We start from the raw sequence: 25,142 nt of genomic DNA on the forward strand, positions 1-25,142 counted from the left end.
AAAATTCTAACTCACAAAAAAAGACCAGACTTAGTGGTTTGACAGAGACTGGAGAAACCCTGAGAGTATGGCCTCTGGATGCCCTTTTAACTCAGTACTGAAGTCACTTCTGAGGTTCACCCTTCAGCCAAAGATTAGACAGGCCCATAAAACAAAATGATACTAAATGGGCACACCAGCTCAGGGCAAGGATGAGAAGGCAGGAGGGGACAGGAAAGCTGGTACAGGGGAACCCAAAGTTGAAAAGGGGATAGTGTTGACATGTCATGGGGTTGGCAACCAATGTCACAAAACAATATGTGTATTAATTGTTTAATTAAAAACTGATTTGCTCTGTTAACCTTCATCTAAAGTACAATTAAAAAAAACCCAAAAAACTCAGTTCTGTGGGCCCATGTTAGACTTCTGACCTCCAGAACTGCAGGAGAATAAATTTGTGTTGTTTCAAGCCATGAAGTTTGTGGGAATTTGTTATAGCAGAAATAGGAAACTCATACAAGAGAAATGAAAATAATAAGCAAAAAAATGTTTTGGTGAGCTAGGAGCCTGCCTAACAGAAGAAATCTGACAGATTTACTTGGTACCAGTAACAAGGACAAGGAGAGGAGAGGCATAGAAGACAGCAACTAGGGTGAAGAGAAAGAGCCAAAGAACAAAGAAACAGGCAGGTTCCCCAAAATTAAAGAGAAAGAGGTTGGCAAACTGAGGGACAGTCTACAGACTGACCAGCGTCCCAGACTGGAGGAGACTAAGGAGGTACAACTCAGCGCAGCGCAGTGTCATCTGGAATTGGACGCTGGACCAGAAAAGGGACTTTAGTGGCATGAGTGGCAATAATGTGAACTGTAGGTTAGTTAGGTAATAGTATTGCATCAATGCTTATTTCCTGGTTCCGATAATTGTACAATGATTGTGTAAGATGTCAATATTTGGGGGAGCTTGAGTGAAGGGTATTTGGGAACACTTTACTGTTTTTTGCAACTTTTTTTTGTAAATCTGAAATTATTTCAAAATGAAAAGTTAAAAATGAAAAAATTTTAAATAAAATAGGATAAATAAATAGGGGAGCAAGAGAGAGACACAGAGAAGGGGGTTGGATGTGGCTGTAAAGGAAGAAGAAGAAAAAAAAAAGGCAGAAAAAAACCAAAACAGAACAAATAGAACTAAGTTTCAGGTGTTTAGTTTCCCACTGACCCCCTCCTCCCCACTTCTGGCACAGTGCATGGGAGACGATATTCTTTAAGGCACAAGCTCTGGAGGGTAGAAGGCAGGAGATTTATTGGGTCCCCCTCACATTCATTAAAGATCTCAAAATCTAACTTTTGACGTTGTCTTCAAACGAAGTTACACAATCCATCGTACTATGTGTGTTGAAAGAGTGAATTTCTTCCATGTAAACATTTAAAATACACCACAATTTTGGTAAACTGAGTTTTGGTATCTCTTCATTTTTTCCCCCCTTTTAAAAAAATCACTTTTCATAAAATTCATCATTTTAAATTGTACAGTTCAGTGGCTTTTAGTATATTCACAAGGTTGTGCAACCATGACCGCTATCTAATTCCAGAACATTTTTGTCACCCCTAAAAGGAACCTCCACCGATTAGCAGTCACTCTCCATTCTCCCCTGTTCTTTGTGCCTGTGGATTTGTCTATTCTGGACATTTCCTATAAATGGAGTCATGTATTAGGTGGACCGGCCATATTTCAAGGACTTAACCGCCACGATAACCAGGGGCCGCCGGATTGGACAGTGTGGGCTGGCCGCCCAATCGCTCTCGGGCTTGGGGAGAAGGCAGGTGGAAGTGGGACAGGCGGCGGCGGAGGAGGAGCCGCGGAGGGCAAGGGGCGGCCGGCGGGCGTGGTTCAGCAGCCGGCCTCGGCGGCGCTCAGTGTCTCGCTCGCGGACGCCCGCGGCGCGCGGGGATGGCGGGCTGGTGGCGGGTGCTGTCGCGGGGGGCCCAGCGCTACCCGTGGCCCGCGAACGTGCTGCTTTACGCCGCCCTTTTCTCGGCCGGCGACGCACTGCAGCAGCGTCTAAGGGACGGCCCGGCCGACTGGCGCCAGACGCGGCACGTGGCCACCGTGGCCGTGGTTTTCCAGGCCAACTTCAATTACGTGTGGCTGCGCCTGCTGGAGCGCGCGCTGCCGGGCCGCGCACCGCGCGCCATCCTGGCCAAGGTGCTGTGCGACCAGGTGGTCGGCGCGCCAGTCGCCCTCTCGGCCTTCTACGCAGGTGAGTGGCCTAGGGGGCCAGGGCCGGGGTGGGATTGAGTGAGGGAGCTGGAAGCCCGGGACTGGGCAGTCGGGAGCAGGAGCCGGGGTGCAGGGGACTGAGCGTCCGGACTAGGGGGCCGGCGTCGGGGGGCCAGGCCGGGACTGGAAGCGGGGACAGGGATGCTGGGGACTGGGGATGGTGCTGGGGGACGCGAAATCAGGGATCTGGAGGGTTTGGGGGTCGGTGGCTCAGGGGCTGGGAGGACAGGGCCAGGGGAGGGTCAGGGGAGAGTGTCAGGGTTGGGTTCCTGAGGGCTGGGACTGGGGGTGAGGGCTGGGGGACTGCTTTAGGCTTGCTTTGGTAACCAAATCCTCTCCATGTTAAAGCCCAGAAAAAATTTAAGGGAATCTCGGACCGGTTCTCCACACGGTTTTCAATGGCTGATTTTTTGGAAATAGATTGCCAGACCTTTCTTCTGAGGTGCCACTGGGTGGATTTAAATTTCTGACCATTCAGTTAGCTGCTGAATGCTTGACTGTTTGCACCACCCAGGGACTCTTCCTCAAAGCACTAAACCCCAAAGCCCTTGCCTGGACTCGATTCCAATTCATAGCAACCCTCTAGGGTAGAGTAGAACTGCCCCATAGGGTTTCCAAGGCTGTAATCTTTATGGAAGCAGACTGCCACGTCTTTTTTCCGTGGAGTGGCTGATGGGTACAAACTGCTGACCTTTCGGTTACCAAGTGAGCGCTTGACCACTGCACCACCAGAGGTCCTTCTTCAAGGCAGTACCTATTTAGAAATTACATGAATCAGATGATGCTTTGTGCCCGGCCACCTTGGAACCCAATGAAGTGATTGCGATTAAGAGGTCTGGTTTGGGAATCAGACACCCGGGTTGGACTCTGTCTGCTATTAACCTCCTGAAGCCCTTTGCCTCCTCTGTAACTCTGCCTACCACAGAGGATTGTTACAAGGGTCAAATGAAGTAAATCACATAAAGTGCTTAGCGCTTAATGCTGGGAAAGTAGAACACAGTACAGCACTATCATTACTTGACTGGGTTTTTCTTATGAGTCTGGTCCTAAGAATCCCCTGAAATTGATTTAAAAAGCCCTTATTTGCCCTTCCTCCTAACACGGAACGTCACTTTGAGAACTAAGGTGCACCTAACACGGAACGTCACTTTGGGAACTAAGGTGCACCTGACTCATACCATGGTATTTTCCATCACCTCATATGTGTGCAGAAGCTGGACAGTGAATGAGAAAGACCAAAGAAGAATTGATGCCTTTGAATTTAGTGTTGGCAAAGAATATTCAATATACCATGGACTGCCAGAAGAACGAACAGATCTGTCTTGTAAGAAGTACAGCCAGAGTGGTTCTTAGAAGCAAGGATGGTGAGACTTTGTCTTGCTTACTTTGGACATGTTATCAGGAGGGACCAGTCCCTCAAGAAGGACATCATGCTTGGTAAAGGAGAGGGTCAGCAAAAAAGAGGAAGACCTTCAATAAAATGGATTGACACAGTGGCTGCAACAATGGGCTCAAACATAGCAACAAATGGCACAGGACTGGACAGTGTTTCATTCTGTTATACATAGGGCTGCTGTGAGTCAGAACTGACTTGACAGCACCTTAACAGCAACAACAAATACCTGTCATGGATTGAATTATGTCCCCCCCCAAAATGTGTGTATCAATTGGGCTGGGCCATGATTCCCGGTATTGTGTGATTTTCTTATATGTTGTAAATCCTGCCTCTATGATGTTAATGAGGGAGGGTGGGGGGCAGTTGTGTTAGGGAGGCAGGACTCAACCTACAAGATAGGATTGTATCTTGAGGCAATCTCTTGAGATATAAAAGAGAAGTGAGCAGAGAGACAGGATGACCTCATACCACCAAGAAAGAGGTACCAGGAACAGAGTGTGTCCTTTGGGCCCAGGGTCCCTGTGCAGAGGAGTTCCTAGTCCGGGGAAGATTGATGAGAAGACCAAGAGAGAGAGGAAGCCTTCCCTTGGAGCTGACACCCCAAACTTGGACTCTTAGCCCATTTTACTGTGAAGAAGTAAATTACTCTTTGTTAAAGCCATCCACTTGTGGTATTTCTATTATAGCAGCAGATGACTAAGGCACACGTAACAGAGTTGGGGAAGAATTTTTAAAGTGCACCCATTTTTACACCCTTCCTAAAATAGGAGGGTTTTGTTCTTGCTCCCTGAATTTCTTTTCAGAGGGGCTAAAAACCAAAGTTTTCAAAGTGTTTTTAGGAAGGCTAAATTGGTGCTCTGCTTTCAAACTCTGACTAGAAAAGTTACCCATTGCCCTTGAGTCAATTCCGACTCATAGCGACACCATAGGAGAGAGTAGAGCTGCCTCATAGGATTTCCAAGGCTGTAACCTTACAGAAGCAGGCTGCCACATCTTTCTCAAGCAGCATGGCTGGTGGATTTGAACTGCTAACTGTTTGGTTAGCAGCCAAATACTTAACCACTGTACCACCAGGGCTTTTCCAACTAGAATAGTATTGATAGAAAATTTGTAGTTACCAGAAATACCCAGGGCCCATCAACCTTTTCTAAAAAGAATGAAATTAACATTTTTTATTTGAACAAATTTGCAGAATTTAGAAAATCCCATTGCTGTCAAGTCAATACAGAAGAGAAAAATCGCCAATAGTCCCACTATCCTAACACTATTGTTTTGTGAATTCTCTTATAATATTTTTTTTAAATAGCATTTTATTGTGTTTGTGTTTTTGGTGAAAGTTTACCTAGCAAATTAGGTTGCCATTTGACAATTTCTGCACAAATTATTCAATGACACTTAGTTACATTTTTCACAATGTGTCAGCATGTGTTCTGGTTGTTCCCTTTCCAGTGCTCTAGTTTCCCTGCCTCCTTATCTTCTCATCTCTGCTTTAGAGTGATTGTTAGCCTTTTGGTCTTATTATAGATGGTTTTTTAATGGGGCATAATACTCACAGATCATATCCTTTATTTCGTGTGCCAATTTGATTTCACTGAAAGGTGACCTCAGGATAGTTTTGGTTCAAGGTTTAAAGAGTATCTCAAGGCGATATTCTCAGAGTCTCTTACTGATTTTTTTCACGTAATCATTCTGATATTATTTTTATAGTGTGCTATTCTCCCTTCCTAGTTATCATTTCTTTAAAATTTAGCTAGATTTAGAATGTAGATTATTTTCTCTTTTCACTGTTGGATCAGAAGGGAGACACTGAGTGTTAGTGGCGGTAACTTTGCATGTTGGAATAGGAAACCTGAATATGAACTCTTATACAGAAATCTTCCCACTGAATCTCCTAATACTCATTTGCTCTTATGTTTCTCTAAATAGGCATGAGTATTCTCCAAGGAAAGGATGATATATTTTTGGACCTGAGACAGAAATTCTGGAATACATATAAGGTAAGATGGACTTTTGAAAATGTAATCAAGATCTTTTTGTATAATTTTAACATTAAATGCATTTTAATAAAAATAGTCTTAAATTAGTGCTTCAATGGTGGGCACAAGGGTCAAATACATATATACACATATATATATACATATATAGTGTTTTAGGTGAAAATTTACAGCTCAAGTTAATTTTACATACAAAAATTTATACACATATTATGTGACACTAGTTGCAATCCCTGTAATGTGACAGCACACTCCCCTTTTCCAACCCAGGTTTCCCGTGTCCATCCAGTCAGCTCCTGTCCCTTCCTGCCTTCTCATCCTGCCTCTGGATGAGAGCTGCCCATTTGGTCTCATGTATCTGCTTGAACTAAGAAGCACACTTTTCACGAGTATTATTTTATATTTTATAGTTCAGTCTAATCTTTGTCTGAAGAGTGGGCTTCGGGATTGGTTTTAGTTCTGGGTTAGCAGAGCGTCTGGGGGCCATGGCTTTGGGGCTTCCTCCAGTCTCAGTCAGACCATTAAGTCTGGTCTTTTTATGTAAATTTGAGTTCTGTTCCACACTTTTCTCCTGCTCAGTCAGGGTCTCTCTGTTGTGTTCCCTGTCAGGGCAGTCATTGGTGATAACCGGTTACTATCAAGTTCTTCTGGTCTCAGGCTGATGGAGTCTCTGTTTTATGTGGCCCTTTTGTCTCTTGGGCTAATATTTTCCTTGTTTCTTTGGTGTTCTTCATTCTCCTTTGCTCCAAGTAGGTTGCTCCAAATTGATGCATCTTAGATGGCCACTCTCAAGCTTTTAAGACCCCAGACGGCACTCACCAAAGTGGGATGGAGGACATTGTCTTAATAAACTTTGTTAAGTCCCCCAAAACCATGGTCCTCAGACCCCAGTCCCAGCCACTCTGTCTCACAAAGTGTTTGGTCCAGTTGTGCTGACTTCCCCAGTATAGTGTGTCGTCCTCCCCTTCACCTAAGATGATTCTTGTCTACTATCTAGTTAGTGAATACCCCTCTCCCTCCCTCCCCACCCTTATAACCATCAAGGAATGTTTTCTTCTGTCTTTAAACCTTTTCTTGAGTTTTCATGATAGTGGTTTCATACAATATTTGTCCTTTTGTGACTGACTAATTTCACTCAGCATAATGCCCTCCAGATTCATACATGTTGTGAAATGTTTCCTGGATTCATCATTGTTTTTTATCATTGTGCGTGTGTAGCATATTTTGTTTATCCATTTCTCTATTAATGGGCACCTAGATTGTTTCCATCTTTTTTGCTATGGTAAACAATGCTGCAGTGAACATGGGTGTGCATATATCTATTCATGTGACGGCTCTTATTTCCCTAGGATATATTTCAAGGACTGGAATTGCTGGATCATATGATATTTCTATTTCTAGCTTTTTAAGGAAACGCCAAATTGATTTCCAAAGTGGTTGTCCCCTTTTACATTCCTACCATCAGTGCCTTAGGGTCCCAGTCTCTCTACAACTTCTCCCAACATTTATTATTTTGTGTTTTTTGGATTAATGTGAGTCTTGTTGGGGTGAGATGGTATCTCATTGTAGTTTTGGTATACATTTCTCTAATGGCTAGTGATCCTGAATATTTCCTCATATATCTGTTAGCCACCTGAATGTGTTTTTTGGTGAAGTGTCTGTTCATATCCTTTGCTCATTTTTTAATTGGGTTATTTGTCTTTTTTGTTGTTAAGGTGTTGCAGGATCTTGTAGATTGTAGAGGTTAGACCCTTATTGAATATGTCATAGCCAAAATTTTTTTCTGTCTGTAGGTTGTCTTCTTTTTTGGTGAAGTCTTTTGATGAGCAGAAGTGTTTAATTTTTAGGAGCTCCTGGTTATCTATTTTCTCTTTTGGTGTTTGTGCATTGTTAGTTATGGTTTATGTTCTGTTTATTCCATCCATTAAGGCTCCTAGAGTTGTCCCTATTTTTTCTTCTATCATCTTTATCATTTTAGAGTTTATATTTAGGTCTTTGATCCATTTCGAGTTAGTTTTTATACATGGCTTGAGGTATGGGTTTTGTTTCATTTATTTGCAGATGTATATCCCGTTGTGCCAGCACCATTTTTTAAAAGAGACTGCCTTTTCCCCATTTAGCAGACTTTGGGCCTTTGTCAAATATCAGCTACTCTTAGGTGGATGAATTTACATCTGGATTCTCAATTCTGTTCCATTGGTCTGTGTATCTGTTGTTGTACCATTACCAGACTGTTTTGACTACTGTGGCAGTATAATAGGTTCTAAAATCAGGTAGTGTGAGGCCGTCCACTTTGTTCTTCTTCTTCAATAATGCTTTACATATCCAGGGCCTCTTCTCTTTCTGTATGAAGTTTATGATTTGTTTCTCCATCTCGTTAAAAAATGATACTGGAATTTGGATTGGGATTGCATTGTTTCTGTAGATCTCCTTGGGTAGAACTGACATTTTCATATTGTTGAGTCTTCCTATCCATGAGCATGGTATGTTTTACCACTTATGTAGGTCTCTTTTGGTTTTTTTGCATTAGTGTTTTGTTGTTTTCTTTTTATAGGTCCTTTAAGTCTCTGGTTAGATTTATTCCTAAGTGTTTTATTTTCTTGGGGGCTATTGTAAATGGTATTAATTTGATTATTTCCTTTTCCGAGTTCTCTTTGTTGGTATAGAGGAATCCAACCTATTTTTGTATGTTTACTTGTATGGTGAGACTTTGCTGAACTCTTCTATTAGTTTCAGTAGTTTTCTTGTGAATGCTTTGTGGTTTTCTGTGTCTAACGTCATATCATCTGTAATTAGGGGTACTTCTACTTCTTCCTTACCAATCTGGATGCCCTTTATTTCTTTGTTTTGCCTATTGCTCTGGCTAGGACCTCTAGCACAATGTTGAATAAAAGTGATGATAAAGGGCATCCTTGTCTGGTTCCCCTTTTCAAGGGGGATGCTTTCAGACTCTCTGCATTTAGAATGATGGCTTTGTTTAAATGCCCTTTATTATGTCAAGGAATTTCCCTTCTATTCCTGTTTTGCTTAGAGTTTTCATCATGATTGGATCATAGACTTTGTCAAATGTCTTTTTTGCATTGATGGATAAGATCATGTGGTTCTTATCTTTTATTTATGTGATGGATTACATTGATTGTTTTTCTAACATTGAACCATCCCTGCATAGCTTGTATGAATCCCACTTGGTTATAATGAATTATTTTTTTGATATGTTGTTAAATTCTATTGGCTAGAATTTTGCTGAGGATTTTTGTGTCTATATTCATGGGAGATATTGGTCTGTAATTTTCTTTTTTTATGGTGTCTTTACCTGGTTTTGGTATCAGGGTTATACTAACTTCATAGAATGAGTTCGGGAATATTCCATCCTTTTCTATGCTCTGAAATGCCTTTAGTAGTAGTGGTGTTAACTCTTCTCTCAAAGGTTGGTGGAATTCTCCAGCGAAGCTGTCAGGGCCAGGGCTTTTTTGTTGTTCTTGTTGGGAGCTTTTTTTATTACCTCTTCAATCTCATGTTACGGGTTTATTTAGTTTTTCTACCTCTGTTTTTGTGTTAGTTTTGGTAGCTAGTGTGTAACTAGAAATCTGTCCATGTCCTTTAGATTTTCAAATTTGTTGGAGTACAGTTTTTCATAGTATTCTGTTATGATTCTTTTAACTTCAGTTAGGTCTGTTGTGATATCGCCCATCTCATTTCTTACTTGGGTTATTTGCTTCATCTCCTGTTTTTCTTTTGTCAGTTTGGCCAGTGATTTATCAATTTTGTTGATCTTTTCAGAGAACCAGCTTTGGTCTTGTTGACTCAGTTTTTTTTCTATTCTTTGTTTCATTCATTTCTGCTCTAATTTTTATTCCTTTCTTCTGGTGCCGGAAGGCTTCTGTTGCTACTCTCTTTCTATTTGTTTGAGTTGTAGGGTTAATGTTTCAACTTTGAACCTTTTCTTCTTTTTGAATGTGTGCATTTATTGCTATAAATTGACCGCTTAGGACTGCTTTTGTTGTGTCCCAAAGGTTCTGTTAGGATATATTTTCATTCTCATTTGAGTCTATGAATTTCTTTATTTCATCCTTGATTTCTTCTGTAACCCAGTAGTTTTTGAGCAAGGTGTTTTACAGTTTCCATGTATTTGATTTTTTTCCTTTGCTTTTCCTGCTATTGATTTCTACTTTTATGGCTTTATGGTCAGAAAAGATGCTTTGTAATATTTCAGTGGTTTGGGTTCTGTTAAGACTTGCTTTATGGCCTAATATGTGGTCAGTTCTGGAGAATGTTTCATGTGTGTTGGAAAAGAAAATATACTTGGCTGCTGTTGGGTGGGGTGTTCCGTACATTCCTGTGAGGTCAAGTTGGTTGACTGTGGCCTGATCTTCTGCGTCTTTATTGAGCTTCTTTCTGGATGTTCTGTCCTTCACTGAAGGTGGTGTACTGAAGTGTGGAGCTGTCTCTCTTTTCAGTGCTGTTAGAGTTTGTTTTATGTATTTTGGAGCCCTGTCGTTGGGTGCGTATATATGTATTATGGTTATGTCCTCCTGGTGTATTGACCGCAAGGGTCAAATATTTTAGCAGTGTGATCTTAAATTTGTTTTGGTAGATGAATGAGAAGCAGATTTAAGAGCATCTATATTTCTGATGGGTCGATATGATGGGTAGGAAAGGAATAATATCTTAGAAGTTTAGTCAATGTTTACAATGATTTCTGACTTTATTATAGTTAAGAGGATTTTATTTTACCAGTGAATTTCGTTTAGTAAACTTCGAAGCCCAAAGGGGTTATTACAAAACAGTAATAATAGAATGCGAGTGGTTTAATGGAATTGTTCCCACGTTCAGAGCTGGTATTTCCAGGTGTGCATCCTGCTAAGTCCCTATGAAGGGAACCTTCTTGACATCACAGACATACTTACGGAGAAGGATAATGTTTCCCAGGATTATTCTTAGGCTTTGAAGCAAGTCACCTATTGTACTGTTTGCTCAGTACAAATCTGTACAGTCCTGTCCAGTAAATATTTGTTTATTCAATGAAGATTTATAGAACAATGTGCGTAAGGCCTAGCAAGATCAGGCATGCTTGCCATCTCGGGCCTGGAACATGGTTGATTCTTTTACTCACAGTGAGGTAAAATTTCAGGATTCCAGAATGTACACGGACTGGCCACAGGTTTCAAATGTATGTAATTTCTCTTATCATAAGCAGTGCCAGACAATATCCGGCTACTTTTCACACTGCCCCTAGCATCTTATGGTGAAGGGTACCAAGCCCCAGAACTGGTATCACCCACCTGCTGGTTGGAGACAGAGGACAGGGAGCTTGAAGGCACTGTGTTCCCAGATCCCCTATTCTCAGGGATAGTTCCTTTTCAAAATTGTTGTTACTTCCCCTTGGGGCAGAAATTGTGGGCCCATGGTGACATCCAAATGTGATCTTCTTCTGCCTAATTTTGAAAAAGGGCACAAGTTTTTCCATTATATCATAGGTCCTATGGCGATATATACATCTAACCTTTAAAAAAAAGAGCAAGTAAGCAGAATTTTGAAAGAGAGGGGCTTTAAGCAGGAATTTGTAGATGTTTCTAATTTTCCTCTCTTATTGCAAACATGCATGCTGCTTTTTTTTTTGGCAGAAACACAGGAACCTTTGCGTACCTTTTTAAAAATGGTGGGTACACAAAATAATAAATGTTGGAGAGGTTGCAGAGAGACTGGAACACTGATACACAGCTGGTGGGAATGTAAAATGGCACAACCACTTTGGAAATCAATTTGGCGGTTCCTTAAAAAACTAGAAATAGAACTACCATATGATCAGCAGTCCCACTCCTTGGAATATATCCTAGAGAAATAAGAGCCTTTACAGGAACAGATACATGCACACCCGTGTTCGTTGCACCCCTGTTTACAATAGCAAAAAGATGGAAGCAACCAAGGTGCCTGTCAATGGATGAATGGATAAATTATGGTATATTCATGCAATGGAATACTACGCATCAATAAAAGAACAATGATGAATCTGTGAAACATTTCATAACATGGAGGAATCTGGAAGGCATTATGCTGAGTGAAATTAGTCAGTTGCAAAAGGACAAATATTGTATGAGACGACTATTATAAGAACTTGAAAAATCGTTTAAACAGAGAAGAAAATATTCTTTGATGGTTATGAGAGTGGGGAGGGAGGGAGAGGGTTTTCACTAATTAAGCCAAAAACCAAACCCACTGCTGGTCGAGTCGGTTCTGACTCATAGCAACCCTATAGGGCAGAGTAGAACTGCCCCATAGAGTTTCCAAGGAGTGCCTGGCGGATTCGAACTGCCGACCTCTTGGTTAGCAGCCGTAGCACGTAACCACTACACCACCAGGGTTTCCTTTCACTAATTAGATAGTTGATAAGAGCTATTTTAGGTGAAAGAAAGACAACACACAATACAGGAGAGGTCAGCACAACTGGACTAAGCCCAAAGCAAAGAAATTCCTTGAATAAACTGACTGCTTTGAAGGCCATCGTAGCAGGGGCAGGGGTTTGGGGACCATGGTTTCAGGGGACATCTAAGTGAATCGGCATAATAAAATCTATTAAGAAAACATCCTGCATCCCACTTTGGTGAGTGGCGTCTGGGGTCTTAAGTGCTATCAAGTGGCCATCTAAGATGCATCAACTGGTCTCAACTGACCTAGAGCAAAGGAGAATGAAGAACACCAAAGACACAGGTAATTATGAGCCCAAGAGACAGAAAGGGCCACATAAACCAGAGACTCCATCAGCCTGAGACCAGAAGAACTAGATGGTGCCTGGCTACAACCAATGACTGCTCTGACAGGGAACACAGCAGAGAACCCCTGAGGGAGCAGAAGAGCAGTGGGATGCAGACCTCAAATTCTCGTAAAAAGACCAGAATTAATGGTCTGACTGAGACTAGAAGGACTCCGGTGGTCATGGTCCCCAGACCTTCTGTTAGCCCAAAACAGGAACCATTCCCAAAGCCAACTCTTCAGACAGGGATTGGACTGGACAATAGGATAGAAAATGACACTGGTGAACAGTGAGCTTCTTGGATCAAATAAACACATGAGAGACTATGTTGGTATCTCCTGTGTGGAGGGGAGATGAGAAGGCGGAGGGGGTCAGAAGCTGGCCGAATGGACATGAAAAAAGAGATTGGAGGAAGGAGTGTGCTGTCTCATTAGGTGGAGAGCAATTAGGAGTATATAGCAAGGTGCGTATAAATTTTTATATGAGAGACTGACGATTTGTAAACTCTCACTTAAAGCACAATAAAAAAAATGCTAGATAGCAGTCCATTGTCAAAAAATAAAAAAATAAGGCCAATTTATTGTTAAAAAACAAAAAAAGGTGAGTACGATGAGTTAGTCTCATCTACGCCCATGAGATAGGACCCCTGGTGGCGGAGTGCTTAAAGTACTTGGCTGCTTACCAAAAGTTCCGAAGTTCGAACCCATCAGCCACTCCACGGGAGAAAGATGTGGCAGTCTGTCCCCATAAAGATTTACAGCCTTGGAAACCCTATGGGGCAGTTTTACTCTGTTCTGTAGGGTTGCTGTGAGTCAAAGTTAACTCAGTGGCAGTGGATTTGGGTTTGGTTTTTAGTATGTATGGCCATGAGGAAAAATGGGCTACCAGTAGTCTGAAGACTAGCCCTGTTTGGTGACTTTCTGAAGATCTCCCATAATAAGTTGTCTGCAAGACATTGTGCTAGGCATTAGTGGAGGATACAAAAGAACCTAAAGCACAAACACTGTCCTGAAGGAACATTCTGTCTAGTGGGATAGATGGACAAATATATAGATGTGGATTAACCAGGATACTTGAAGCAATGCTGTCAGCATACACTGGGTCCTATAGCAGAGGAGCACATAGCACTGCTGGAAGTGTGGGGATCAAGGAAGGCTTTCTAGGGCAGATGATGCCTGAGCTGAATCTTAAAGAATATGTAGGAGATAGGCAAATACTTGGAGGAGGGACATTTCAGGAGCAGAAGGAGCATAACAAAGAATGCATAAAACACTGTAATATATCTGTAGGGGAGAAACCACAAGCAGTTTGGTATTCATAGAGTGGAAAATATGATTGACATTTTCCTAGAGTGTAAGATGAGTTGGCAAGGAACTAGAAATGAGTGTGGATCTTGCAGGTTGTTGAATGCCATACCAAGGATCTTGAACTTCAGACTTAGGTTTTAGTGGAAATTAAGGGGTAATTGTAACAAAGTTCAAGGAGCCCTGGTAGCACAGTGCTTGAGTGCTTGGCTACTAACCAAAATGTTGGGCGTTTGAACTCACCAGTCACTTCCTGGGAGAAAGATGCGGCACTCTGTTTTGGTAAAGATTACAGCCATGGAAACTGTATGGGGCAGTTCTCCTGTTTTCTGTAGGGTTGCTGTGAATCGGAATTCATTTCATGGCAATGAGTTTGGTTTAATGAGTTTGTAACCAAGTTTACATAAGAAATAATGAAGCATTGGGAATAGGAATGATTTGAGAAGTATTTAAGAGGTAGAACTGATGGGTTTTGATGATAGATTGGGTGTTGATCTAGGATAATCTACAGGTTTCTGCCTTGAGGAACTTCGTGGGTACTGATTGATCACTTAAGATAGAACATAAAGGAAAGGGGGCCAATTTGAGAAGAAAGTTAAATGAGCTTATTTTTATTAGGGATATAATGATTCCAGATGCATTTAGGATATTCAGAGGTGCTCTGGTGGTGCAGTGGTTAAGCGTTCAGCTGCTAACCCAAAAGTTGGTAGTTTGAACTGACTGTAATCTTTGTAAAGATTACAGCCTTGGAAACCCTATGGGGCAGTTCTACTCTGTCCTACAGGGTTGCTATGAGTCGGAATCGACCCAACAGCAACGGATTTGGATATTCAAGTGAAGATGCCAGATGCACAGGGGAGAGTTCAGAGCTAGAGATACTACATATGGGAGAAGATGGGTTAAAATAAGGCTCTTAGTTCAAGCTTGATGAATGAAACCGAGAGCACAAATGTTAGGTGTCAGAAGAAAAGAAATATCCCAAAAGAATCTGTCACAAAAGGCTGTCGTGTAATCCAAGGGATAAGTGAGAGTATTGGTGGTTTGTTGCTGAACTAGTCCCGTGCCCAATCTAAGTTGCTTTGATAAATAGAGGGGAGGGAAGGAAGTTGTCTGGTTTGTTTTTTACTTGTAAGTAGTACTTGAGGTTTTTTGTTTTGTTTTTAGCACAGATGACTTGTACTTTCTCCTTTCGCCAATTGTAATATGGGGGCTCGAACACATTGTCTCTCAGAAATATACGTGATATTACAGATTTTATAGTTAGAACCTTTTATTTGGAAATCATTTCAAATGTACAGAAAAGTTACAACAGTAGTTTGAAGAACATCCATATACCCTTTACCCAGATTTACCTATTGTTAACATTTTGCCCCGTTTGTTTTATCATTTACTTGATCCATCTATCCATCCTTCCTGCCATCTATCCGTCCATCTATCTCATACGTTTTTCTGAATTGTTTGAAAGTAAGTTGCACACAGAATTAACCCTTTACCCCTAGATACTTAAGTATCTATTTTTTAAGAGTAAGGATGTTCTCTTATATAACCACAATGATACATTTATTGTTGCATTTAGGTGTCAGGTCTCTTTGTTCTTGTTAGGTGCTGTTGAGTTCATTTCAACTCATAGCAACCCCATATGACAGAGTAGAACTCCTCCATAGGATTTTCTAGGCTGTAATCTGCTGCAAAGGACCTCTTTAAAGTGTTGAAGAGCAAAGATGTCACCCTGAAGACTAAGGTGAGCCTGACCCAAGCCATGGTATTTTCAATCACATCATATGCATGTGAAAGCTGGACAATGAATAAGGAAGACCGAAGAAGAGTTGACGCCTTTGAATTGTGGTGTTGGCCAAGAATATTGCTCCTTAGAAGCAAGGATGGTGAGACTGTGTTTTACATACTTTGGACATGCTATCAGGAGGGATCAGTCCCTGGAGAAGGACATCATGCTTGGCAGAGTACAGGGTCAGCGGAAAAGAGGAGGACCCTCAATGAGGTGGACTGACACAGTGGCTGCAGCAATGAGCTCAAGCATAACGATTGTAAGGATGGTACAGGACCGGGCAGTGTTTAGTTCTGTTGTGCATAGGGTTGCTATGAGTCGGAACCAACTCGATGACACCTAAGAACAACAATAGTCTTTACAGGAGCAGATTGCCAGAACTTTCTCCTGCAAAGCTGCTAGGTGCATTTGAATGTCAGCCTTTTGGTTAATAGCCCAATGCTTAACCATTGGACCACCAAATCTCTTTAGTCCCCACTAATCTAAACATTTTCTCAGCCCATTTTTATATTTTATGACACTGATGTATATTTGTTTTATACTTTATTTGTTGTTGAGAATATACACAGCAAAACATGCACCAATTCAACAATTTCTACCTGTACAATTCAGTGACATTAATTGTTGTTAGGTGCCGTTGGGTTGGTTCTGACTTACAGTGACCCTATGCACGACAGAACTAAACGCTGCCCGGTCCTACGCCATCCGTACAATTGTTGTTATGCTTGAGCTCATTGTTGCAGCCACTGTGTCAGTCCACCTTGTTGAGGGTCTTCCTCTTTTCTGCTGACCCTGTACTGTGCCAAGCATGACGTCCTTCTCCAGGGACTGATTCCTCCTGACAACATGTCCAAAGTATGTAAGACGTGGTCTTGCCATCCTTGCTTCTAAGGAGCATTCTGTCTGCACTTCTTCCAAGATAGATTTTTGTTCATTCTTTTGGCAGTCCATGGTATATTCAATATTCTTCGCCAACACCACAATTCAAAGGTGTCAACTCTTCTTCGGTCTTCCTTATTCATTGTCCAGCTTTCACATGCATACGATGTGATTGAAAATACCATGGCTTGGGTCAGGCTCACCTTAGTCTTCAGGGTGACATCTTTGCTCTTCAACACTTTAAAGAGGTCCTTTGCAGCAGATTTACCCAATGCAATGTGTCTTTTGATTTCTCGACTGCTGCGTCCATGGCTGATGATTGTGGATCCAAGTGAAATGAAATCCTTGACAACTTCAATCTTTTCTCTGTTTATCATGATGTTGCTCATTGGTCCAGTTGTGAGGATTTTTGTTTTCTTTATGTTAAGGTGCAATCCATACTGAAGGCTGTGATCTTTGATCTTCATTAGTAAGTGCTTCAAGTCCTCTTCACTTTAAGCAAGGAAGGTTGTGTCATCTGCATAACGCAGGTTGTTAATGAGTCTGCCTCCAATCCTGATGCCCGGTTCTTCTTCATATACTCCAGCTTCTTGTATTATTTGCTCAGCATACAGATTGAATAGGTATGGTGAAAGAATACAACCCTGATGCACACCTTCCCTGACTTTAAACCAATTAGTATCCCCTTATTCTGTCCGAACAACCGCCTCTTGATCTATGTAAAGGTTCCTTATGAACACAACTAAGTGACATTAATTACATTCTTCAAATTGTGCAGCCATTCTCACCCTACTTTTCCTGATTATTCCTCCCCCGTTAACCTAAATTCACTGCCCCCTAAGATTCCTATCTCATCTTTTGAGTTGCTGTTGCCAATTTGATCCCATACAGATGGATCTTAGAAAAGCATAAAGCTTAAGGCAGACATTCTTTTACTAGTTAAACTAAAATATTGTTTGGTTTTAAGAAGACTTCAGAGTATATTTTTGGTTTAAGGTTTAAGATTATCTCAGGGCAATAGTTTCAGGGGTTTATCCAGCCTCCGTGGCTTCAGAAAGTCTGGATTCCATGAGAATTTGAAATTTGGTCTGTATTTCCTCCCTTTTGATCGGGATTCTTCTATAAAATCTTTGATCAAAATGTTTAGTAATGTAGCTGGGCACCATCCAGTTCTTCTGATCTCATGGTAGCGGAGCAGTAGCTTTTTTTTTTTTTTAATTTTTATTGTGCTTTAAGTGAAAGTTTACAAATCAAGTCAGTCTCTCATATAAAAATTTATACGCACCTTGCTATATACTCCTAATTGCTCTCGCCCTAATGACACAGCACACTCCCTCCCTCCAATCTCTCTTTTCATGTCCATTCGGCCAGCTTCTGACCCCTTCGGCCTTCTCATCTCCCCTCCACACAGGAGATACCAACATAGTCTCTCATGTGTTTATTTGATCCAAGAAGCTCACTGTTCACCAGTGTCATTTTCTATCCAATTGTCCAGTCCAATCCGTGTCTGAAGAGTTAGCTTTGGGAATGGTTCCTGTTTTGGGCTAACAGAAGGTTTGGGGACCATGACCACCAGAGTCCTTCTAGTCTCAGTCAGACCATTAATTCTGGTCTTTTTACGAGAATTTGAGGTCTGCATCCCACTGCTCTTCTGCTCCGTCAGGGGTTCTCTGTTGTGTTCCCTGTCAGAGCAGTCATTGGTTGTAGCCAGGCACCATCTAGTTCTTCTGGTCTCAGGCTGATGGAGTCTCTGGTTTATGTGGCCCTTTCTGTCTCTTGGGCTCATAATTACCTTGTGTCTTTGGTGTTCGTCATTCTCCTTTGCTCCACGTGGATTGAGACCAATTGATGCATCTTAGATGGCCACTTGATAGCGTTTAAGACCCCAGACGCCACTCTCCAAAGTGGGATGCAGAATGTTATCTTAATAGATTTTATTATGCCAGTTGACTTAGATGTCGCCTGAAACCATGGTCCCCAAACCCCCTCCCCTGCTACACTGGCCTTTGAAGCATTCAGTTTATTCAGGAGACTTCTTTGCTTTTGGCTTAGTCCAGTTGTGCTGACCTCTCCTGTATTGTGTGTTGTCTTTCCCTTCACCTAAAATAGTTCTTATCTGCTATTTAATTAGTGGAAACCCTCCCTCCCTCCCCGCCTCGTAACTATCAAAGAATATTTTCTTCTCTGTTTAAACTGTTTCTTGAGTTCTTATAATAGTGGTCTCATACAATATTTGTCCTTTTGCAACTGACTAATTTCACTCAGCATAATGCCTTCCAGATTCCTCCATGTTATGAAATGTTTCATGGATTCATCATTGTTCTTCATCGATGCGTAATATTCCATTGTGTGAATATACCATAATTTATCTATTCATCCATTGATGGGCACCTTGGTTGCTTCCATCTTTTTGCTAGTGTAAACAGAGTAGCTGCTCTTTTTGTTGTTGTTGTTTGTGACACTAAAATTTTTGAGGTCCTGCCCCCTTTTTTAAAAATGGCATGTTCCTCTTTTTGTGTTTGTATGAGTTTTCTCATAATTAGATTCAGGTTACACGTTACTAGATTTAAGTTATACATTCCTGGCTGGAACACTCCCTATGTCTTGTTGTGTCTCAGTACACCACATCTGGAGGTCAACAATGTCCACCTCCCAGGATTGGAGATGTTAATTTTGATCACTTGGCGAAGGTGTCTGATTTTTCCACTGTAGTATTACCATTTTTTCCCTTGAAACTAATAAGCCGTCTGCAGAAAGGTCCTTTAAGGCCATGCAAATAAATATCTTGCACCTCATCAGAATATCTGTCTCCGCCCCTAGATTTTGCATTCGTTGATTATTCTGCCTAAACCAGTCTTTACTGTGACGATTGCAAAACGATGTTCTTTCTAGGTCCAGCTCTAGTGCCGCATTTACCAGGTGGCACTCAGCATTCTACTGTAAGCAAGAGCCCACTCTTCTCTCTCGTTTCCTTACTTACTTATTTCTCTATTTTTTTTTTTTTTTTTGTATGGACTCAAGAACCCTGTTTTCCCCCCATGGTTTACAATTCATTCTGTGTTTATTTTTGGTGCTCCATTGTCTCAGATTTGGCCAATGGAAGCCCCTTCAAGCCAGTTCCCATGTCCCTGTGACATCCCCACCTTTTTTCTTTTTTAAACACTTTCTTCCTTTCTGACATAATATGATATTCTAGGCTCATCTTTACCTGCCCTGCCTCAGCTATGGAATCAGCCATTCTCTGAGGAGCCCTGATTCCTTTCAGCTGGGAATGATATTGGAGATTTGGGCACTACATGGTAGTGTATTCTGACAAGAAGAAATTGCAGTGAGAAGTAAATACATGGTGGGGTTTAGTTTTCTGACTATTTTTGCTCAAGTAATAATCGAAATTGACTAGATGCAACTAACAACAACAGTAAATCCTTAAGTGAATATATACTTGCCTTAGTTATTTAATGGTGCTGTAACAGAAATGCCATAAGTGAACGGCATTAACAAAGAGAAATTTATTCTGTCACAGTCTAGGAGACTAGAAGCCCAAATTCAGGGTGCCAGCTCTAGGGGAAGACTTTCTGTGTCGGTCCGGGGCAAGGTCCTGGTCATCAGTCTTCCCTGGTCAAGGAGCTTCTCCGTGCCGGGATCCCGGGTCCAAAGGATTCACCATTCTCCTGGCTGTTGTTTCTTGGTGGAATGAGATCCTCATGTCTCTCTGCTGTTTTCTCTCTTTTATATCTCAAAAGAGATTGACTTAAAACACAACCTAATCTTGTAGATTGAGTTCTGCCGCATTAATGTAACTGCCGTTAATCCCACCTCATTAACATCATAGAGGTAGAATTTAAAAAGCACAGGAAAATCACATTAGATGACAAAATGGTGGACAGTCACACAGTACTGGGAATCATGGACTAGCCAAATTCTGTCCCCCCCACATTTTGGGGGGGACAGAATTCAATCCATAACAATACTTAAAATAGCTATTTTTTGCAACTGCTTGTTGTAGAAACTTTAGAAAACAGTTTAGTAAAAAGAAGAAAATAAATCTTTAATACAACTTTTAAAGATTATTTTGAAGACTTCTAGCTTTTCCTTTTTTTTTGAGATATAATGTACATATCAAGTCCTCTGTTTAAATGATGAATTTTTATCAGAATGTACAAGGTAAAGCCTGTTAAAATATGTATATTTAAAATATTTTGCAATACACAAAAATGTCAGCAAATCGTTTTCATACAGAATGGTTTGGTATATAGTTTTCAGAAATTTATCGATTGATCCTGTATTTTATATATTCCTTCATCATTTGCTTGTGCTAGCAGGAAAATTGCGATACATAAATATATGTTGTTATTTCAGAAGCAGCTGTCGTCCAATATTGGTACTGATTCTGGTAGATACCTCATTCTGGACCTATGAATATAACTAATAAAATGTCTTGTACCTAACTTGTTCTGTATTTTCTGTGCCCCCTCATTCCTGGAGGTCTTAGAGTAGTAAAATAGTTTAGTGGCCTATTGGTTAAGAGCTACAACTGCTAACCAAAAGGTGGGCAGTTCGAATCCACAAGGTGCTCCTTGGAAACCCTATGGGGCAGTTCTACTCTGTCTTATAGGGTCGCTTTGAATAGGAATCGACTCGACGGCACCAGGTTTGTTTTTTTTTGTTTAGTCTGAAATATAATATCACCTTGGTATTTCCTAATCTTTTATACAGTGAACTGTGGGATTATTTTATGTGATTAAAAGGCATTCCACTAAGCATAATGGTTTTAAATTTCATCCATGTTGTGATATGTACCCGGGCTTCATTTCTCTTTATGGCAGAGTCATATCCATTGTATGTATATACCACATTTTGTTTATCCATTCACCTGTGGATGGACATTTGGGTTGTTTGTACCTTTTGGCTACTGGGAATAGTATTGCAGTGAACATTGGTGTATACGTGTCTGTCTGTGTCACTGCTTTCGTATTTCTTGGGTATATACTTAAGAGTGGAATTGCTGGATCGTATGGTAACTCTATGGTTAACTGTTTAAGGAACCGCCGAATTTTTCCACAGTAGCTTTACCATTTACTTTCCCACCAGCTGTGGATGAGGGTTCCGATTTCTTCATATCCTTATCAACATTTGTTATTTTTCTTTTTTGTTGTTATTCTTAGCCATCCTAGTGGTAGTAAAGTAGCATCTCACTGTGGTTTTGATTTGCATCTATTTAATGGCTAGTGAAGGAGCCCTAGTGGCACACTGGTTAAGCACTTTGCTACTAAACGGAAGGTTGGTAGTTTAAACCCACTAGCTGCTCCACAAGAGAAAGATATAGCAATCTGCTTCTGTAAAGATTAACAACCTTAGAAACCCTACGGGGCAGTTCTAATTTGTCCTATAGCATCGCTGTGAGTTGGAATCTTGACGGCAATGGGTTTGGTTATTCTGTTTGTTTGTTTAATGGCTAATGACACTGAGCATATCATGTGTTTGTTGGCCATTTGTATGTCTTCTTTGGTGAAATGTCCGTTCAGGTCCTTTGTCCATTTTTCGATTGAATTGGTTGTCTTTTTCTTGTTAAGTTGTAGGAGTTTTTTATATATTCTGAATATTAAACCCTTATCTGAGAGTATGGTTCCCCAAAATTTTCTCCCAGTCTGTAGATTCTGTCTTTGCTTTGTTGATAAAACTATCTGGTGTACAGAAGTTTTTAATTTTGATGAGATCCCATTTATCTATTTTGCCTTTTGTTGCTTGTGTTTTCAGTGTCGGTTATGCTGAGTGAAATACGTCAATCAGAAAAGGACAAATATATGATCTCAGTAATATGAAATACCTAGAATAGGCAAATGTATAGAGATCAGAGTTTAATAGTGGTTACTAGGGGCAGGAGGGAGGGGGAAAGAGGGAACGATTAGGAAGCACTGTGTTTCTGTTTATGGTGATAGAAAATTTCACAGTGGATATTGGTGATGGTTGCACAACATGATGGATGTAATTGGTCTCAATGAATTGTACATGTGAAAGATGAACTGGCAGATGTTGTGTTTATATTTTTACAATAACAACAAAAATTTTAGAAAGGCGTTCTAATACAGTTTTTCTTTGTTGCAGAGTGGTCTGGTGTACTGGCCTTTCGTGCAGGTGAGTTTCAAACCTACCCAGAGTGCTAACTCATGGCTTCCATTTATATGGAGTCCTAACAGATTCTTTCTTCTGTTCCAGCTGACCAACTTCAGCCTTGTTCCCATTCACTGGAGAACAGCTTACACTGGATTCTGTGGCTTTCTCTGGGCCACCTTCCTTTGCTTCTCACAACAAAGTGGTGATGGCACGTTGAAGTCAGCTTTCACCTTTCTTCGTGTAAAGGAGGCCAGTGCAGTTGAAAGGCCCCAAGAGAAATGAGAAGCCAAGGACTCCCTTAGAGAGACTACATTTTTTCCTAAAATTCAGTGGATCACCTACAGATGAAATACTTTCTTTACCAGTTGCATGCTTCATTTTGGGAATTATTATCCCGTAGACCCATTTCTTTATTAATTATCCATATGATTATTTAAAATTTGATTTAAACCACCTCTTTTTCCATTCCAGTCTGAAAGTGTAAAAGGTATAGAACCTCTCTTACTTTCACTTCTTTAATATGGTGGTTATTGTCAATGACAGGGACGGTATGGCACTTTGTAATTATTAATGCTTCTAGTCTAATATTTTAATACCAGTTGATGAAAGGAACCCAGTTTTGATTGTTTACATGCTTATTCTAAAGTCTCAGGTTTCTTCTAAACACTTTTAAGTCAGATTACCTTTTGTACCTTATAATAAATTTCTATTTACGTGACATTCAATCAAGGAGAATATAGGGTAACCAGATTTTTTTCCCCAAAAATACTGTATAAAAATTTATTGTTACAATGATACTGAAGTTCTGTAAATACATTTTGTATCATCAAAAAAAAAAAAGATTAGCACATGATCAGTGCAATGTGTATCGAATATATTTTATTACTTTCTTGTACTTTTATAATTTCTGTGTTAGATAATTTTTAGTTAGTGCTTTTTAGTTTTATGGATATTTAATTGCCTAAAGCACCCCATTTCCTAGACTTACAAAATAAGCAGAACATTTGGCTCTTTTTTTTTTTTAACTGTTCATAATCTGATATTTTATTTATTAGTTAGATCTTTACAGATATTTGCCACTATAAAAATACAACAGACAAGCGGGCTGGAAATTTAAAGCTACACAATCCTGACTTCAGAGAGACACTCCAGCTCCTTTGAGCTGCGTGTGCTTTTCCAACAATTTCCCAGTGGCTTTAAATTTTTTTAAATAGTCTTAAGATGTTCCACATGGAAGCAATTCCACAACACTCACATACACAGAGAACAGTGAAAGCTGCGGACACGAGGCGACCAGGAGAACTCAGGACTTGTACCTGGTGGAGTAGTCCTTTGGAGACGCCACCAGCTCCCAGCCCTTGAACCCTTCTAGGTAGAATGTCCTTATGGTGTCGATCATTTCCTGTTTATTCTCCAAGGCTCCAGTTAATCGCGTTGTTGCCAGTCCCCAAATCAACCATTACGTGCTTGTTCCTGAAGAAAAGCATGACAATGCAAGGATCGGGTAACTCATACATTTCGTTGAAGCTAGGTACTTCTGTAATATCCACAAGATAAATAAATAAAATAACTGCAAAAATTTTAACTTTAAAAAAGGTGTGACATCCAAACAGCACCCATTACCTGGCAAGGATGAACCCCCACCTATCTGCCTTTTGTTAATACACGTAAAGTCTGTTTCCTAGCTAACAGCATCTTGCCGAGTTCTGCATAGATCTGGAGAGCCACGACCGTCGCGTCTAGCCATCCTAGCCTCGCACTGATGACAGGGGTCTGGGCATCACTCAGCGTTTATGCCGCCACCTTTTCAGCTATGCTCCATGGAACTTCATTTCCATACGAATAGCATCTAAGTTGTGTCCAAACGGAGTGATGATGATGCGGTCCTCCTTGGAAAGGATGACCTGGTCCACCTGCCAACCGTTGTGTTGATGCGGAAGCATGTACAACACCTCCACAGAAGAAGAAACAAAGCTGCCGTACGTTTGGCTTCTGATAGAGTGAATTAAGTTTTTAAAAAATCTAACTTTTTTCCCCCTGCGGAAGGAAGAATTGTAATGCACAGAGTTCTAGAGAAAATAAGTACCCCAAATTTCATACTGATGTTGTTTTAAAAACCAGTGCTTTAAGAGAAATCTTTATACTTTAAGGGGAACATGGGAAACTTAATTCAGCCTTTCAGTTCATATAACCTCAAAACCAGTGGGTTTTAAAGTTGTGGAAATAACTTAAGGGGTTTCAGCAAATTTCACCTAAGAATTAAACCACAGTTCCGTTGCATTCAATGGAGTATTTCATGAATTTCGAGATACAAAGTGCTTAACTGTTAATCGCTTCATCTGAAGAATTTATATATTTAAGATTAATTTGAGAATGTATACTTAATATTTCAATCATAATTTATACAATCCAATATAAATTTATATAAATTGCAAGCATGTAGTGTCTAAGTATATAATTTATCTGAATTTAATAGGTGTTAATATATTGCATTATTGGGACAATAGTAAGGGCATTTCTAGGTGGTTTATTTCTACACTAATTTGTTATTTGCATTGTTTTAAAAGTAGCTAGTACAATAGAAAAGCTATTTCACAATACATAAGGCAAATTTTGTTATTAAAGAAGTATACCCATAGTAGTTACACTAAGCGCTACCTGC

At 40.6% G+C, this 25,142-nt stretch overlaps 1 protein-coding gene and 1 pseudogene across 1 annotated transcript; one reads left to right on the forward strand and one right to left on the reverse strand.

Annotated features, from left to right (window-relative positions):
- The first annotated feature begins 1,820 nt into the window (after window positions 1-1,820).
- On the forward strand, window positions 1,821-24,846 carry MPV17L (MPV17 mitochondrial inner membrane protein like). The gene is made up of 4 exons (XM_049904617.1): window positions 1,821-2,236; window positions 5,579-5,649; window positions 22,472-22,501; window positions 22,583-24,846. The coding sequence occupies exons 1-4, from the start codon at window positions 1,927-1,929 to the stop codon at window positions 22,760-22,762; spliced, it is 591 nt and encodes a 196-aa protein (XP_049760574.1). The 5' UTR covers window positions 1,821-1,926; the 3' UTR covers window positions 22,763-24,846.
- LOC126087499 (thioredoxin-like protein 4A) lies at window positions 23,784-23,997 on the reverse strand (annotated as a pseudogene).
- Window positions 24,847-25,142: the final 296 nt, after the last annotated feature.

This window comes from Elephas maximus, chromosome 12, assembly GCF_024166365.1.
Source record: "Elephas maximus indicus isolate mEleMax1 chromosome 12, mEleMax1 primary haplotype, whole genome shotgun sequence".
NCBI classification, from domain to species: Eukaryota; Metazoa; Chordata; class Mammalia; order Proboscidea; family Elephantidae; genus Elephas; species Elephas maximus.